Source organism: Nomascus leucogenys, chromosome 21 (genome assembly GCF_006542625.1).
Source record: "Nomascus leucogenys isolate Asia chromosome 21, Asia_NLE_v1, whole genome shotgun sequence".
NCBI classification, from domain to species: domain Eukaryota; kingdom Metazoa; phylum Chordata; class Mammalia; order Primates; family Hylobatidae; genus Nomascus; species Nomascus leucogenys.
In genome coordinates this window covers 82,665,877-82,683,487 of record NC_044401.1, presented here as the reverse complement: position 1 = coordinate 82,683,487, position 17,611 = coordinate 82,665,877, and the positions used below count along the sequence as shown (strand labels likewise).

Below are 17,611 nucleotides of genomic sequence, written 5' to 3'. Positions count from 1 at the left end.
CCTCCCAAAGAGCTGGGATTACAGACGTGAGCCACCGCGCCCGGCCAGGTTGTTCTCTTATTCTAAGCTGGAGACCCACTTCCCAGAACCTTCTCCTCTGTGGCTGGGTCACACCGAAGTGAGGCAGTGGCCGTTCTTCTCCGGAAGGGGCCGAGACGGATGTGGTAGCATATGGAGCATCTGCGTCCGGCAGATCCCAGCTCGCCCCTCAATGGTACCTGCTACGCTTTGGATCCACAGAGGACACCATCTGGCTGTGGACCCATCAAGTTTCCCAAACACGTCTCTCCCAACATTGCCAACACTTGCCTTCTAAGAACCTGTTTATGGGTCAGGCCAGCCGCTGCCTCCCCAGAGAGCAACCCTGGAGCTGGAGCCGGCCTGCCTCCATCACCCATCTCATCTCCTTCACGTCACTCACCACCAGCAAAGTGACTATGCATTCACTGGTTTGTCCCTGCCTAGTAACATGTAAACTCCATGAAGGGAGGGCCCTTTTCTTCTTGCTCACTGCTGTGTCCCATAAGTCCCGGGCTCGTCAGGACACTAGAATACTAGGTAGCGTCTACTGGCTGGATGAATGTGCCTGGGATGGGATGCAGTGAAAAGAGGGAAAGCATTAGATGCACAGCAAGACAGATGCACATAAAAAATACGGGGCTTGGAGAAACAGAATGAGATGCATAAAAGGGCACTATCGGCCGGGCGCAGCGGCTCACGCCTGGAATCCCAGCACTTTGGGAGGTCAAGGCGGGAGGATCACTTGAGCCCAGGAGTTCAACGCTAGCCTGGGCCACATGGTGAGACCCTGAATCTGTTAAAAAAAAAATACAAAAAATTAGTCCGGCATGGTGAGGTGTGCCTGTAATCCCAGCTCCTCGAGAACCTGAAGTGGCAGGATCGCTTGAGCCCAGGAGGTCAGGCCGCTGTGAGCTGAGATTGCACTACTGCACTCCAGCCTCAGAGACATAGTGAGACCCTGTCTCAAAAAGGGGTGGGGTACTATATTTTAATGAATATGCCGATAACGGAAATATGGAAAGTGGACTGCAGGAGGCAGGAGATGAGGAGCTGATGGGGTGGGGGAAGGTTTGAGAGACCAGGTGTTGTTTAAGGGCCGGTATGAACAGCAAGATATAACCAGCTTGCTTCTGCGCTCGGAAGTTAGGGGAGGAGGATGGAGGGGAAGGAGGGATGGAGTTGAGGTGCTAAGATAAGAAGGCAACTGTTGGACAATCTTCCATTTTGAGGTGGGGTCCACGTCCCCACAGCCCATGAACTTGGGTGGCCGTGGCGGCATGTGGCGAACCTCGGGGGTGACTCCAAGATGCTTCACTCTGTGTGCTGGACCGGGAGGCTGCCCCTGGCAGCTGGGCCTGCATGTGCTCTGGCCAACCACCCGGTGTAGCCCAGCCATTCCTGCAGAGGGTGCACTGGCTTGGGGCAGAAGCCTCTGGATGGCTCCAGCCTGTCCCGCGGAGCCGGCCCCACCACTCACGTCTTCCCACCGGAGGCCAGCACCTCGAGGAGCAGAGAGGAGCTGTCCCCAAATGCCCTGAGTTCCTGATCCACAGGACACAGGAACACAGGAACGCTGCTGTTGGACAGCACTGAGCCTGGGTGGTTTGTTACACACCCAGAGACAGCTGAACAGACAGAGGGAGAAGAGTAGGGTCACGCTGGCAGCTGGACAAGGGACGTACTGGGGGGACAGAGGGACCGGCAGGGGTTGGTGCAGACCAGGCGAGAAAGGGCACGAAGTGGGACAAGGTCCCGGTGAGAGGCACAACACGGTCACCCGCATCAGGCCGCGCTCTGTGGGGCGGGGGCCACAAGCTGGGGCCCCTCCTGCCGCCCAGACAGCTCGGCCCCCTGCGGCCCCAGCCCTGCAGGCTGAGATCCCGCAACTACTCCCACCCCTGGGCTGAAGCCGGTGCTTGGGGCCCCCCAGCCTCTCTCGCCCGCCCCCATCCCCACCCCCATTCCCCGCCCCCCAGGACCCCGGGTTCCTCCCCTCCCTCCTCCTTGTTGTCTGGCTCCAGTCCTTCGGGTGACTGTTCTCAGGAGGCTGCCCCGGCTCCCAGTCGGGCTGTGCCCATCCCCCGCCGCCCCCCACTGTCCCCAAAGCCCCGGCGCTTCCCAGCCCCGCGTCTGTGTGCCGCGCCCCCGCGCTCCGTGGCCCAGGTGGACGCACGCCCCGCACCCCCAATCCCCGCCCGCGCCCGCATCCCTGCCCGTCCCGCACCCCGAGCCCCGCCCCGCACCCCTCACCTCCCGCACTCCGCCCCGCACCCCCCGCGTCTCGCCTCCCCTCGCCCCGCCTCCTCCGCCCCGCACCCCGCGCCGCACCCCGCGCCCCGCCTCCCCGCGCCCCGCACCCCGCCCCGCGCGCCGCCATTGGCTCCCCGCGGCCTGGCTCGGCCCGATTGGTTCCGCGCGCGGCCGGGGCCCGATCCGCGGTGGCAGCTCCGCGGCGTGGATGCTTTTCGGTCCCGCCGCCGCCCCAGGAGCGCGGAGCCGGGAGCGGCCGGGCGGGGGGCACCGCGAGGAGCCGCCCCCGCCGCCCACCCCGGGCCCGCGGCCGAGGGCGGCCTGGGGGGGTCGCGGCCGCACCCGGTGGCCGCGCGCGGCGGACAAAGGACCATGCGGGGCCGCGGGCGCTGAGCGCGGCGGGGCGGGCCGGGGATGCGGCGCGGGGCGGGCGGGGGCCGGGGGCTGCAGCGGCGCCGCTGAGCGCGGCCTGGGGCGGGCGCGGCGGCCGCGATGCCGCGGCTCCCGGTGAAGAAGATCCGTAAGCAGATGAAGCTGCTGCTGCTGCTGCTGCTGCTGAGCTGCGCCGCGTGGCTCACCTACGTGCACCTGGGCCTGGTGCGCCAGGGACGAGCGCTGCGCCAGCGCCTGGGCTACGGGCGAGGTACGGCGCGGGGGGCGCGGGGGGCGCGGGGGGCGCGGGGGGCGCGGGCGGCGGGGGCCGGGCCTCCTACCGCACGGGGGTCTCGGCTGGGCCCGACCCGCCCGGAGACCCCGCCCGCTGTTCCCCGCTCTGCGATTTGGGGGGAGGGGGCGCGGTTCGGCTCGGCCCGGACGCTCGATGACGTCGGCAGTGACGCGCGCGACCCTCCCAGAGAGGGTCCCTGACTCTGGGATCTGGCCTGGATCCGGTAGTGAGGGGCTGACGGTGGGCTCCTGGGGAAGTCTGTGCCCCTAGACCCTCCTGAGGCTTCCGAGAGGCCTTCTCAGGCCTCGCCTCCACCCCCTGCCCGCTTAGCAGGGCCTCAGTTTCCCTGTGTGCTGGGGGCTTGGTGAAGTGGCCGGTGCAGCTGGGACGCTTCCCGGCGGGGGCGCCCTCCGCGAACTGTGCCAGTGTTGTGGGGGTCCATCCGTGGGGATGGGGCCCAGCTTGGGGAGCCTGGCGTAAACTCTCCCAACCCCAACCCACAAACAAAGCAGATGGGGTCACGGTGAGCCAGCCGGCTTAGGGCCCCCTGGAGATGGTGATCTTTGACATACACCTTTGGGGGAAAGAGCATTCCAGACAGGAAGGCGCAGATGAAAGCCTGGGGTGGGAGGAGAAGGAGGGGCAGAATGCCCCCTCTGGAGGAGGGAGGTTAGTGCCATGCCCAGACCAGGAGATATCCCAGCTGGCTGCTTCTGAGCCTTTTCCAGGGAGCCAGGTGTCCTGAGGGGGCAGAACAATGGTACTGGCTGGGGACACCTGGGCCACTCCACCTGCCAAAGCCCCTGTCTTCTATTCCTGTGCCGGGACGCCTGGACCCACACAGGCCAAGGGTCTGGGGCTTGTCCCAACCCACATACCTCACAGCTTCCACACCCTCGAGAGACCCCCGATACTGCTGAATCCCTAAAAAGCCCCACCCCAGCTATCAGCAGACAGGGCAGGATCCACAGCTGGCCCAGTGACACAGAACAAAACCAGCCCCCTCTGCAGGCGCCTCTGTGGTTTTCTGAGCAGCGCAGGGGTCTAAGCCCAACCAGGAGGGGGCGGAGGCATAGGGACTCCTCTTCCAAGGATCCCCTGAGGCTAAGCCAGCTCCGCCCCAGGGCACCTGTACCACTTGCTACCTCTGAGTCCAGGGCCAGGACCAGAGGAGCCCAACAGCTGCCCAGGGAGAGGGCGAGTGAGCAGACTGTTCTGTCGGGGGACCTGGGGCCAAAGTCAGGGGAGCCCCGCGGGGACCCTTCCCAGGCCTGCCTGTGGACATCTGTACTGCCTCCCCACAAGCCTGAGCAGGCCAGCTCTGCACCCCAGCCCTCTCCACTTCCTGGACCTCCCTAAGCTGAGGACCTAGACATCCCCACTGCGGCCCCAGGGGGTTCCACGCCCTGGGACCTGAGCATCTGTAGGGAAGCTTCTCTTCACCCCAATTCTGCCCCTCGTGGTCCTCCTACCCAAGGACACTCAATCCAGGGCCATGCCTGGGCTTCAGCATCCATGCCTGTTCCTCAGTCCAGACCTTCAGAGCTCAAATCCTTCAGGAGAGACAGTGCTGGCTTTCCTGACTACAGTCCCTGGCACTAACCCTGAGTTCTCAGTTCTGGTAAGGGAGGCAGACGTGGAACACTCCAGCACACAGAGAAAGTGCTGAGGGCACAGGGCAGTCCTGGAGTCTTCCTGGAGGCAGAGCCACTCAACAAGAATGGCCAGATGGAGGTGCATGTGGGTGCCTACACACGCCAGCTGGCGCACCCGGCTTTCCTCCCTCACACCTGCTGGAGGTTGGGAAGAGCCTGCTGGAAGGCTCAGCCTGGGCTGCCCCACCAGAGGTGGGGTGTAGAGGAAGTTGCCTCGCTGTGGGGAGGGGCATCTGGTGGCAGAGAAAGCAGATGAGAAGGAGAGGCTTTAGCGAGAGACACCACAGCCTCCCTGCCCTGCTCCGGCCATGTGGGTCCCTGGCCCAGCTGAACCCAGCAGCAGGCGGAATGGCCTTGGAGAGAGCCTGGGCCCGAGACAGGCCTCACCTGCCACCTGCAGATGGTGAGAAGCTGACCGGTGTGACCGACGGCCGTGGGGTCCACCCTGCGCCATCCACACAGAGGGCTGAGGACTCCAGTGAGAGCCGTGAAGAGGAGCAGGCGGTGAGCAGGGCCTTGGGGAGAACACGTGTGCACGGAGACGACACCCCAAAGCCACTTGTGTGTTGGTGTCTTGAGAACCTGCCATTCTGGAGGAGGCAGCAGCGGGGCATGAGACACAGGACATGCGGGGCACGGCACGGCTTGTCTGTGTGAGCTCCAGCACCAGGCATCCTATCTGGAGCTCTGTGTCTGGGGGCTGCAGCAGGTGCATGAATGTGCCGGCCAGTCAGTGTGTGGGGTGGCCGAGCATCTGCGTGGGCTAGAGTGACCAGGGTGTCTGAGTGTATGTGCCAGGTGCCATGGGTCAGGGTTTGCGTGACTGTGGGCTCACAGGCATTTAGGGCTGTGTGGATACATGTTGGAAGGGGTCTTTGTGAAGGTTTGTCTTGGTGTGTGTTACCCCCTCCCTGCCTTTCCAACCCTGACCCCATTGCCTTTTCTCTCCTGCAGCCCGAAGGTCGGGACCTAGACATGCTGTTTCCTGGGGCGGCTGGGAGGCTGCCACTGAACTTCACCCATCAGACACCCCCATGGCGGGAGGAGGTGAGCTGGCTCGGCCTGTAATGGGCTGGGAGGCAGGGTGGGGGCTGGGGGGGCGGCGGGCTGTGCAGAAGGTAAGGCCCCCCCCATCCCCAGTACAAGGGGCAGGTGAACCTGCACGTGTTTGAGGACTGGTGTGGGGGCGCCGTGGGCCACCTGAGGAGGAACCTGCACTTCCCACTGTTCCCTCATGTGAGTGCCGGGGTTGGGGGGTGCAGGGTGGGCAGGGCACGCAGGGGCTTCGACCGCAACAGTCACTGCCCCCCCAGACTCGCACCACCGTGAAGAAGTTGGCCGTGTCCCCCAAGTGGAAGAACTATGGACTCCGTATTTTTGGTTTCATCCACCCAGCGAGGGACGGTATGGGGGTGAGGGTGCCCCGGGGGAGGGGTGTCGTGAGGCTCCACCCCCCTGAGCCCAGTCTCGTGGACTAGGAGACGTCCAGTTTTCCGTGGCCTCAGACGACAACTCGGAGTTCTGGCTGAGTCCAGACGAGAGCCCGGCTGCTGCCCAGCTTGTGGCCTTTGTGGGCAAGGTACCGCCACCCCAGCCCTGGCGCCTTCCCGGGACTCCTGCTGCTCAGTCACCTGTGCCCACCAGCCTCTTGGGAATGAGGACCCGACGGGCTTGGTGTCCCCAGGGAAAGAGTGAACCCCCCCCCGACCACCCCTGCTCTATCACCCCCCAGACTGGCTCCGAGTGGACAGCGCCTGGAGAATTCACCAAGTTCAGCTCCCAGGTGTCCAAGCCCAGGCGGTGAGTGGCTGTGGGGTGCATGTGCGTGCACTTGTGTATTCGTGGGAGGGGGTTACGCGCTGTCTCATCCTGTGCACACTTGCACACACTCTGCACGAGCACCCGCCCAGCCGAGCTGCCATCCTCCTGAGGCCCAGCCCTGAGGGGTGTGGGAGCCACCCGCCCCCTTCCCTGGCTCCACTAATTTGAGCTTCCTGCGCATGGCGGGGCGCAACCCTTGTTCCTCGTGTCCCCAGGCTCATGGCCTCCCGGAGGTACTACTTTGAGTTGCTGCACAAGCAGGATGACCGCGGCTCGGACCACGTGGAAGTGGGCGTGAGTGCCTTCCGCCCCCGGGAGCTTCTGGAGACTCCACTCCCCCCACCTCCCTGCAGGACAACCGCAAGGGGGTCCCCGTCCCAAAGTTGACAAAGCAGATGGGCAGGGCCATGGGCCTGAGGTCAGCAGGGTCTGCTCTGCCCTCCTGGGGGGCTCGGTGAGGCTTCACTAGGAGTCACCTTTGAGTAGAGTCTTGAGAGGATGGAGACATTCAGTAGGGAGATGTGGGTGGCAGAGAATTTGGGGTGGGGTGTACGGCGGGTGAATTCCAGACCACAAGAACAGCGAAGGAACAGACCCAGCAGAGGAATCCGGTCTTCGAGACTAGGAGGGGTCTGGTGGCCAGATCAGGCGGGGCCTGAGCACCACTCTGGACAGACAGGGCTTTGTCCTGAGAATGAGGCCATTGGATTTGCATTCCAGGAAAAAACCCCTGGCCACAGAGCGGAGAGAGCCTGGGGGAAGGATTTTTACTGTGGCCTTTGGTCCTCAAACCCAGGGAGGTGGCTGTGGGGATGGATGGGGGAAGGGGGAAGGGGTTATACAGCAAGGCAGAGGGCCTGCAGCCTGGTGGGTGTGGGGGCAGCGCGATGGTGCCTGTGTCTGGTGTGTGGAGGGCACGTTTCACCCCAGCTCAGCTGGGCAGAGGGCCCGGGCTGGAGACAGCGGTTTGGGGTGGTCTGTGGAGGCCCCAGGATGAGGTGGGAACAGAAGGGCCTGAGACAGCCCCTGGAGCCCCAACTTGGTGGTGGGGTTAGAGTGGGGGGCCATCCGGCCTGGCCCTTAGGGGGCCGGCAGTGACCTCACTGGGAGTAGGTGGGGTTGGAAATCATACCCTGAGGCGGGGCGGGGGATGAGGGGACTCAGGGAGGGAGGGAGGAAGGGAGGGAGGGAGGAAAGGAGGAGGAGGAGGGAGGAGGGAGGGAGGAAGGAAGGAGGGGGAGGAAGGATGGGGGGAGGAAGGGAGGGAGGAGGAAAGGTGAGGAAGGGAGCATGGCGGGATCTGGCCCTGCTCCCAGGGTCCCTCAGCTTTCTGGGTTTCCTTCCCCAGCTCCCCTGCTGCCCCTTCTTGGAACCCCCCGGACCCCTCTGCCATCTCCCCTCCTGCATCCTTTAAGGGATTGGTCCTATTAGTACCCCAGCCCTGAGCCAGGTAGACCCTTTCTTCCCTGGACCCAGCCACGGCCCTGTGCCTGACCCCCACCCTCTCTGCCCCGCAGTGGCGAGCTTTCCTGCCCGGCCTGAAGTTCGAGGTCATCAGCTCTGCCCACATCTCCCTGTACACAGGTGCGAGCGGGCGCCTCTGGGGATGTGGGGCTCCTCAGGATGGGCTCTGGGTGTGAGCGGGAAGAGTGGAGGAGGGGGTCTGAGCACTCCCTGGAACCCCTCTGCCCCCAGATGAGTCAGCCTTGAAGATGGACCACGTGGCGCACGTCCCCCAGTCTCCAGCCAGCCACGTGGGGGGGCGTCCGCCGCAGGAGGAGACCAGCGCAGACATGCTGCGGCCAGACCCCAGGGATACCTTTTTCCTCAGTGAGAGGGGGCCCGCGCGGGGGCGAGGGCGGGGGTGCCTGCCCCAGCCAGCCTGTGACCGCACCTCCTGCAGCTCCGCGCATGGAATCTTCGAGCCTGGAGAACGTGCTGGAGCCCTGCGCCTACGCCCCCACCTACGTGGTCAAGGACTTCCCGATCGCCAGATACCAGGGACTGCAATTTGTGAGTGCGGCTGGAGACCCCCTCTCCCGTCCGGGACTCCGCGGAGCCTTCTCCAGCCCCGTGGGAGGCCGCCCGGGAGGTCCCCGCCCTGAGCCCTGCGCCCCCCACCCCCCACCCCCCAGGTGTACCTGTCCTTCGTTTATCCCAACGACTACACCCGCCTCACCCACATGGAGACGGACAACAAGTGCTTCTACCGCGAGTCTCCGCTGTATCTGGAGAGGTGGGCGCGCGGCCGGGCTAATGCGGGGCGGGGCGGGCGGGGCGAGACTCGGCTCTGATGCCCCGCCGCGCCCCAGGTTTGGGTTCTATAAATACATGAAGATGGACAAGGAGGAGGGGGACGAGGATGAAGAAGAGGAGGTGCAGCGCCGAGCCTTCCTCTTCCTCAACCCGGACGGTGAGTGTCCGCAGCGCCCTCGGCCCGCACCCACCTGCGCAGGGAGCTTCTAACCCGCGTTTCCCGCAGACTTCCTGGACGACGAGGACGAAGGGGAGCTGCTCGACAGCCTGGAGCCCACCGAGGCGGCCCCGCCCAGGAGCGGCCCCCAGTCCCCCGCCCCAGCGGCCCCTGCCGAGCCCGGAGCCACCCCGGCCCCGCCGACCCCTCCCCGCCCCCGGGACGAGGGGACCCCCAGGCACTCCCGGGCCCTGAGCTGGGCCGCCAGGGCCGCCCGCCCCTTGCCGCTTTTCTTGGGCCGAGCTCCGCCCCCGCGCCCTGCAGCGGAGCAGCCGCCCCCAAAGGTGTACGTGACCAGGGTGCGGCCGGGACAGCGGGCCTCCCCCCGGGCCCCAGCGCCGCGCGCGCCCTGGCCGCGCTTCCCTGGCGTCTTCCTGCACCCCAGGCCTCTGCCCAGAGTGCAGCTGCGGGCGCCCCCACGCCCACCCCGGGCCCACGGCCGCAGGACCGGCGGCCCCCAGGCCACACAGCCGAGGCTCCCAGCCGGGGCGCAGGCCACCCAAGGGGGCCGGGAGGGCCAGGCGCGCACGATGGCACCTGCGGCGCCCACAGTGGACTCAAACTTGTCCTCCGAAGCACGGCCCGTGACCTCCTTCCTGAGCTTGTCCCAGGTGTCCGGGCCGCAGCTGCCCGGGGAGGGAGAAGAGGAGGAGGAGGGGGAGGACGATGGGGCCCCCGGCGACGAGGCCGAGTCGGAGGACAGCGAGGAGGCCGCGGGCCCGGCGCTCGGACGCTGGCGTGAGGGTGCCATCGACTGGCAGCGCACGTTCAGCGTGGGCGCCGTGGACTTCGAGCTGCTGCGGTCGGACTGGAACGACCTGCGGTGCAACGTTTCGGGGAACCTACAGCTGCCGGAGGCGGAGGCCGTGGACGTGACCGCTCAGTACATGGAGCGGCTGAACGCGCGCCACGGCGGGTATGGGGGCGGCCGAACGCGCGCCAGGGCGGTTGTGGGGTCGGGGACGGAGGGGGAGAGGAGGTCCCGGCCTTGGTGGACACGTGAGACCTTCCCCAGGGCCCAGTGGTGTACCGGCCTGGGGGCTGAGGCACCGCGCCCCACCCCAGGGAAGCCCCAGCTTGTCCCCTTCCTTCCCGGTGTCCTGACTGCCCGGGCACTTGTCCAGCCTCAGGGACCTCCCGGTGCTGGCGCCCCGTCCTTGCACCTGTGAACCCCACTTCTGTCATCCTGGACCTGGGCCCAGGGATGAGTCCAAGCTGCAGAAGTCAGCGTCAGTCGCAGCCAGTTGCTGCGCAGACAGCCCCATTCCGGGGCCAGGCAGAGACACTTAGGGCAAAGCTCAGGACCCCTGGGCCCCTCCTCCTCTCCCCTCGCAGTGTCCCTGGGCGTTCCCAGACTCTCAGGACCTGACTGCAGAGGAGGGTGCAGGGCTTCTGCCCCATTGGCCCCTCTGGTCTCCCCGAGGCCCCAGGAATCTAGTGCTGTCTGCCCTCCCTGCAGGCTGGTGGGTGGGAGTGGGGAGTCTAATTTGGCTTTGGGGAGGCCTGTGGAGTTCTAAGAAGAGGCAGCGTCTGCTGTGGCCAGCCTTGAAGACGAGTTAGGAGTTGCACAGTGATGACAGGCAGAGGCAGGGGCAGAGAATGGAGGCAGAGCCGGGACTGTTTCTCCTGTGCGTGATGGAAGGTTGTGAGCAGAGCAAAGGCAGGGGCAGAGGATGGAGACAGGGCCAGGACTGTTTCTCGTGTGCATGATGGAAAGTTGTGAGCAGAGCAAAGGCAGGGGCAAAGGATGGAGGCAGAGCCGCGCGCGACTGTTTCTTGTGTGCGTGATGGAAAGTTGTGAGCAGAGCAGGAATTCCACCGGTTTGGGTGCAGACAGGTGCGCGGTTGCCTGGAGAGGAAGGGAAGGTGGTGGTGACTGAGCCTGGAGCCCTGGGCGGTGGGCGCTGGATTCTAGGTGGCTCAGAGGACATGCCTGCCCCTGACTCTAAGCTTCCTGAGAGCAGCTCGTCATTCCATGGGGGCCTCATGGAAAGGTCATGGTTGTGGCCCCACCTTTGCCCACCTGGGTGTGGCTCAAGGAGCAACAGTGTAGAGAGACCAAGAGCATTTGGGGAGGAAGTCCGTGACACTGAGGGCTTTGGGGTGGGGAAGGACAGGAGTTGGAGGGAGGCCTCAGACCCTCGGCTGTCACACAGGTGGGCGTCCCCCAGTGAAGGGCACAGACTGCCAAGGGAGGACGTGAGGCCGACTGAAGAGAAACCGTTGTCTAGGGCAGGGTCCTATTTTCTCCAGATGAGGAGAGCAGAGTGGAGGGAAACAGGTTCTTGGCCGAGCGGAATGAAGAGGAAGGGGCCAGGAACGGGCTCTCGGCGTTGAAGCAGCCTCCTCCACTCAGGGATCAGGACAGGAGCGGAGCTGCTGCCAGGGGGAAAGGAGTGGTGTGAAGGCCGGTCGGGGGCTTCTCAGAAGAGGCGACCCAGGACCTGGAAGAGGAGGGGCTGGGAGGACTGGGGCAAACATCCCAGGCAGGGGACTCCTCAGGACAAAGGAGAGGGGACAGTGGCTGTGTCTGAGGAGGAGTCTGCTACCCCAGCATGAGGGGAAGATTGAAGGCCACAAATTCGAAACTGCTTAAGGTCCTAGAATGCCACAAAAGCCTCTTGGAACCTTGTCCTATGGGGGGTGGCTAACTCCTGAAGGTTTCTGAGCAAGGGAGTAACAGGACAGGTGGGCATGTCATAAACGTCACCTGGGACGTGAGTGGTGGCCAGGAGGCCCGCGAGGAGGTGAGGATGGGCCTGGGCTCGCTGGTGCGCCCCCAGTCCTGCCCCGACCCTGGAGGGGGTGGCTGGAAGGTGGACCTGCCTGCTGGGCCTGCCTGGAAGGGCAGGAGCTGTGCCGCAGAGCCCGCAGCCTCCGCCAACTCCAAGTCGGCTGCGTTTCTGTGGCCAGGGCAGACCAGGGTTGTGGGCGGGGTGCAGGCTGGAAGCCCTAGTACCGGCTGACCACCGAGCCTTGCAGGCGCTTCGCGCTTCTGCGCATCGTGAACGTGGAGAAGCGCCGGGACTCGGCGCGAGGGAGTCGCTTCCTGCTGGAACTGGAGCTGCAGGAGCGCGGGGGCGGCCGCCTGCGACTGTCCGAGTACGTCTTCCTGCGGCTGCCGGGAGCCCGCGTGGGGGATGCAGACGGAGAAAGTCCGGAGCCCGCTCCCGCCGCCTCCGTGCGCCCCGACGGCCGCCCCGAGCTCTGCCGGCCACTGCGCCTGGCCTGGCGCCAGGACGTGATGGTTCACTTCATCGTGCCAGGTGCGCAGGGCGGGCTCGGGGTGTCCGGGAGACCTCGTGGGAGGAACATGGAGCCTAATGACTAGGAAAGGGTGTGGGTGTCCGGGATGAGGTTCTTCGCAGCTGGGAGGCCTCAGCGTAGAGTCAGCGTCAGCTCAACGCCCCGCGATTTCTCCTCCAGTGAAAAACCAGGCACGGTGGGTGGCACAGTTCCTGGCGGACATGGCCGCGCTGCACGCGCGCACCGGGGACTCGCGTTTCAGCGTCGTCCTGGTGGATTTCGAGAGCGAGGATATGGACGTGGAGCGGGCCCTGCGCGCCGCGCGCCTGCCCCGGTAACGGCCCCTACTTCCACCTGGGCGGACCCAGCGCCGCTTTCCTCCCCGGGAGGTGGGTTTTCCTGACCCCACCCCCAGAGATCGTGCCTGTGACTCCCACTCCCCAGGTACCAGTACCTGAGACGAACCGGGAACTTCGAGCGCTCCGCCGGGCTGCAGGCGGGAGTGGACGCGGTAGAGGTCCGAGGGCCGCATGGGGGTCGGGGAGCAAAACGGGGTGTGCCCGGGGAGGAGCGGAAGGCGGGGCTCAGACCTCCCGCACCCCTCAGGACGCCAGCAGCATCGTGTTCCTTTGCGACCTGCACATCCACTTCCCACCCAACATCCTGGACGGTATCCGCAAGCACTGCGTGGAGGGCAGGCTGGCCTTCGCGCCCGTGGTCATGCGCCTGAGCTGCGGGAGCTCGCCCCGGGACCCCCACGGTGAGGCCCCAGCGTCCCACCAACCGCGGTGAAGTCCAGGAACCCGGGGCCTCTCTCAATCCCCAGGGGAGGCCTGGGAGTCCATCCGTGCTCCCCGTAGTGCCCAGAGCCCCAGTCCCCCCGCACCAGCACGCCCAGGGCCATGCCGGGGTCCCCAGGAACCTCCTCCAGTATCCCGCGTTTATGCACCGCGCTCCAGGGTCATGACCCAGCACCACCGGACGACTCCCGGAAGCCCCCGTGGTGATGGGACCCTGCACCTGAGCCCCTCCCGAGGTCTCCTAGCGGCGCTTTGCTGGGGGGCGCGGGGAAGCCTTGCAGGACCTGGTCTGAAGGGCAACACCCCTCACCCTCCCGCCCCAGGTTACTGGGAGGTGAACGGCTTTGGCCTTTTTGGAATCTACAAGTCGGACTTTGACCGGGTCGGAGGAATGAACACGGAGGAGTTCCGAGACCAGTGGGGGGGTGAAGACTGGGAGCTCCTGGACAGGTGACCACCTCCCCACTCCCCAGAGGTGACACCCTGACCCCAGCATCCTCTTCCTCTGAATGGGGAGGGGGATTTATGCCCCCCATGGCACCCACATGCTGAGAGAACTCTGCCCTTCCCCGTCTTCCCAGTATCCTGTAGGCCCGGAGAGACCCCTCCACCCACATCACTTCTGAAACCCTGTCCTACCCCCAGGGTCCTGCAAGGTCAGGGACATCCGTGAACCAGCTCTGTCCCCTGATCTCATAGGCCCTGAGTGGCCCTGAGTCCCCGTCCTCCCACTGGGGCCATGCAGGCTTGAGGCAGCCCTGACACCCCCGGCCCCAGGGTCCTGACCACCTCTCTGCCCCCCGGCCCCAGGGTCCTGACCACCCTCTCCTCTGCCCCCCGGGCCCCAGGGTCCTGACCACCTCTCTGCCCTCCTGCCCCGCGGCCCAGGGTCCTGACCACCTCCCTGCCCCCGCCCCCCCCCCCCCCCCCCCCCAGGTCCTGACCACCTCCCTGCCCCCGGCCCCAGGGTCCTGACCACCTCCTGCCCCGGCCCCAGGTCCTGACCACCTCTCTGCCCCCGGCCCCAGGTCCTGACCACCTCTCTGCCCCCGCCCCCCCCCCCCCCCCCCCCCAGGTCCTGACCACCTCTCTGCCCCCCCCCGGCCGACCACCCTCCCCCCCCCCAGGGTCCTGACCACCTCTCTGCCCCCGCCCCATCCTGACCACCCCCCCCCCCCCAGGGTCCTGACCACCTCTCTGCCCCCGGCCCAGGGTCCTGACCACCTCTCTGCCCCCGGCCCAGGGTCCTGACCACCTCTCTGCCCCCGGCCCCAGGGTCCTGACCACCTCTCTGCCCCCCCCGCCCCCCTCCCCCCCCCCCCCCCCCCCCCCCCCCCCCCCCCCCCCCCCCCCCCCCCCCCCCCCCCCCCCCCCCCCCCCCCCCCCCCCCCCCCCCCCCCCCCCCCCCCCCCCCCCCCCCCCCCCCCCCCCCCCCCCCCCCCCCCCCCCCCCCCCCCCCCCCCCCCCCCCCCCCCTCCTGCCCCCGGCCCCAGGTCCTGACCACCTCTCTGCCCCCGGCCCCAGGGTCCTGACCACCTCTCTGCCCCCGGCCCCAGGGTCCTGACCACCTCTCTGCCCCGGCCCAGGGTCCTGCCCACCTCTCTGCCCCCGGCCCCAGGGTCCTGACCACCTCTCTGCCCCGGCCCCAGGGTCCTGACCACCTCTCTGCCCCCCCCCCCCCCCCCCCCCCCCCCCCCCTCTGCCCCCGGCCCCAGGGTCCTGCAGGCAGGGCTGGAGGTGGAGCGACTGCGTCTGCGGAACTTCTATCACCACTACCACTCCAAGAGGGGCATGTGGAGCGTCCGCAGCAGGAAGGGTTCTCACACGGGGGCATCCTGAGGACGGGCAGCCCCTCCCAGCCCCGGTGGGAGTCCCGAGGCAGCCGCTGGGGGCTGGGCTTCGAGCTAGGTCCCAAGAGACCAGGCAGGGCTGGTCAGAGAGGCACAGCCACCACTTGTGCCTGCCCCTCTCTGGCCCACTGGGCGCCTGCATCGTGCCCCTCCCCGGAGAGGCAGCCTTCACAGCGGGTCAGGGCCTGGCCTTGGTCCCCACTCTGCGATGATTTCTGTGAAATTTTGCTGTAGCGATGACATTGTTTTCAGAATTTCCAAGAGTTCTGTCTGTTCTGTTTTTTATTCAGAATGAAATGAAATATTTTTTTTAGTTCTGACTTGTCCTCTGTGCCTGTTCTCTTGAGAGGTAGAGTCTTCACCCCTGGGGGACCCTGAGCACGACCTCCTGACTCCCAGCCGCAGCCCTTCCGGACCCCTCCTTCTCCCACCCCCAAGACCACTTTCCCCTTCCTGCCTGTGAGGTTCTGTGCCGGGCCCTGTGGGGAGGGGGCTTCCGACTTCCTCCGCCCTGTGTCTATGGGGTCTGTGCCCACTGATAACGGACAGAGATAGCACAGGGCCCTCCCACAATGGGGTGAGGAATGAGCAGTCACCACCTCAGTTCCCCTCATTCTGCAAACAGAATCGGGGTGTCAGTCCCACCCCAGCCTCCTCTAGGGTGGAGGAGCTGCTGCACCCAGGTGGGGCATGTCCTGTGCTGGGGTTGGGGATGATCAGGCAGAACTCAGGGTTGCCAGAAACAGAAACCCAGCTCAAGCTGGTGAAGCCGTAATCAGGGGGGCCTGTGTGACTTTGGTACCTGCAAGGTCAGGGTCAGCAGGGCACCAGAGAAGGACAGACTCACAGGCTGGTCGAAGCCCACTCCTGCCTGGTCTCCTCTCTGCCTGTGGGTCCAGCTCAGTCCTGGCCTGGGCCGGGTCACAGGAGGGAGGCTGTACTCTGCCAGGCACCGAGTGATTGTGTAAGTTCCCTGTGGCTGCAGTAGCAAATTGGCACAAATGAAGTGGCTTAAAAAAAATTATTATCTTACAGTTCTGGAGATAAAAAGTCCTAGAATTAAGCCCAGCACAGTGGCTCACACCTGTAATCCCAGCACTTTGGGAGGCTGAAGAGGCCAGATCCCTAGACACGGTGGCATGTACCTGTGGTCCCAGCTACTTGGAAGGTTGAGGCAGGAGGATCACCTGAGCCGGGGAGGCCAGGGCTGCGGTGAGCTGTGATTGCACCACTGCACTCCAGCCTGGGAAACAGAGCAAGGCCCTGTCTAGGAAAAAAAAATGCTAAAATTAAGGTGTCAGCAGGGCTGGTTCCTTCTGGAGACTTAGGTGTGAGTCTGCATCCGTGCCTTCTCCAGCTTCTCAAGGACACCTGGATTTCAGCAGCTTGGCCTCTTCCTCTCTGTCACTCACTCTCTCTCTCTCTCTCATCGCCTCCTGTGACTCTGACCCTGCTGCCTTCTCTTATAAGGCCCCCTGTGATTACACTGGGCCCTCCCAGCAAACCCACAATAACCATCACGTCTCTCACTCCGTCACATCTGCAAAACCCCTTTGCCATGAAAGTAACAGTCACAGGTTCTGGGACTAGGACAGGCACATCTTGAGCGGTCACTCTTCTTTCTACCTCCTCGTTCACACTGGGTGGGAAAATAGCTCATACGCCCAGCAGCCGGAATTGTCCTCTGAAGATGTGTCCCGAGGTCACCGCTCACCATGCCCACAGGGCAGCTGGGAGGTGGAGCCGAAGGAGGAACCAGGTGGAGCCGAAGGAGGAACCAGGTGGACCTGCCATTGACCAGAGCGGCAGCAAGTCGCCTGGTGTGGGCCTCACAGGTCCCGCTGGTCCACAGGGGAGAGGTGCCCACAGGGCAGGGGACGTGGCTGGCCATGCACATGCCCAGAAGCCACGTGATGACCAGCCGTCCTGCCCACTGATCCCTGTGTATCTAGTTCAGATGGACTTTTGTCCCCACTCACAGATGTTTTGCAGCAAGAGAAGAACTAGCCTTGGATTTAATGGTCCACGCTACCCCAAGAAAATGAGCAAAGGAGGGTCGGGCGCGGTGGCTCACGCTTGTAATCCTAGCACTTTGGGAGGCCGAGGCGGGCGGATCACGAGGTCAGGAGATCGAGACCACGGTGAAACCCCGTCTCTACTAAAAATACAAAAAATTAGCCGGGCGTGGTGGCGGGTGCCTGTAGTCCCAGCTACTCGGAGATGCTGAGGCAGGAGAATGGCGTGAACCCGGGAGGCGGAGGTTGCAGTGAGCCGAGATCGCGCCACTGCACTCCAGCCTGGGCGACAGAGCAAGACTCCGTCTCAAAAAAAAAAAAAAAGAAAAGAAAATGAGCAAAGGAGAGAACAAATGTAAACCACAGGAGGGTGAAGCCTGCACATCAGAGAGAGAATTAACCTTGGAAAACAAGTCAAAATTCCATGTAATCTGGACGATTCACACCATCACTTAATCCATTTAGCAATGATTCATTGCACACTCACTACACGTCACGCGCTGAGGAAAAGGCAGGGAACGCAACAGACAAAAACTGCTGCCCCCCAGGATCTTACATTCTAATACGGGGGGGCGGGGCACGACGACGCTGTCAATAACACATCTGGTATACCAGCTGGTGGCAAGGGCAGCGGAGGGAAAGGAAGCCCGGGAAGGCAGCAGCCCATGTGAGTGTGACTGTGTTTCTAAGCAGGGTGCTCAGAGAGACCAAGTGTGAGAAGGTGAAGGCGGCCAAGGACACAGGCCGGGGAGGGCAGGGGTCAGCGGCAACCTTTGAGGAAATTTCTTAAAAACCGATGATAAGGCCGGGCAT

The 17,611-nt window shown here is 64.8% G+C and overlaps 1 protein-coding gene across 2 annotated transcripts; it reads left to right on the top strand.

Moving 5' to 3' along the window:
• Positions 1-2,445: 2,445 nt before the first annotated feature.
• On the top strand, positions 2,446-15,103 carry B4GALNT4 (beta-1,4-N-acetyl-galactosaminyltransferase 4). Of its 2 annotated transcripts, XM_030801655.1 has the most exons (20): positions 2,452-2,914; positions 4,994-5,097; positions 5,548-5,640; positions 5,734-5,829; positions 5,907-5,997; positions 6,072-6,172; positions 6,326-6,393; positions 6,630-6,708; positions 7,932-7,998; positions 8,110-8,244; positions 8,318-8,427; positions 8,550-8,650; positions 8,727-8,827; positions 8,897-9,803; positions 11,870-12,153; positions 12,314-12,467; positions 12,578-12,650; positions 12,740-12,893; positions 13,257-13,383; positions 14,649-15,103. In XM_030801655.1, the coding sequence occupies exons 1-20, from the start codon at positions 2,764-2,766 to the stop codon at positions 14,770-14,772; spliced, it is 3,120 nt and encodes a 1,039-aa protein (XP_030657515.1). In that variant the 5' UTR covers positions 2,452-2,763; the 3' UTR covers positions 14,773-15,103. The 2 variants fall into 2 exon arrangements, 1 of the variants encoding a protein (XP_030657515.1); XR_004027534.1 differs by lacking the exons at positions 12,578-12,650; positions 13,257-13,383; positions 14,649-15,103 and having other exon boundaries at positions 2,446-2,914; positions 12,314-12,522; positions 12,740-12,824.
• The last annotated feature ends 2,508 nt before the right edge of the window (positions 15,104-17,611 follow it).

Excerpts from the sequence above, each read along its gene's own strand:
- B4GALNT4 (XM_030801655.1), top strand. The coding sequence starts at position 2,764 with ATGCCGCGGCTCCCGGTGAAGAAGATCCGTAAGCAGATGAAGCTGCTG. Across the intron at positions 6,173-6,325 it reads TTGTGGCCTTTGTGGGCAAG|ACTGGCTCCGAGTGGACAGC; the intron begins GTACCGCCACCC and ends ATCACCCCCCAG. Across the intron at positions 8,245-8,317 it reads CAGGGATACCTTTTTCCTCA|CTCCGCGCATGGAATCTTCG; the intron begins GTGAGAGGGGGC and ends CACCTCCTGCAG.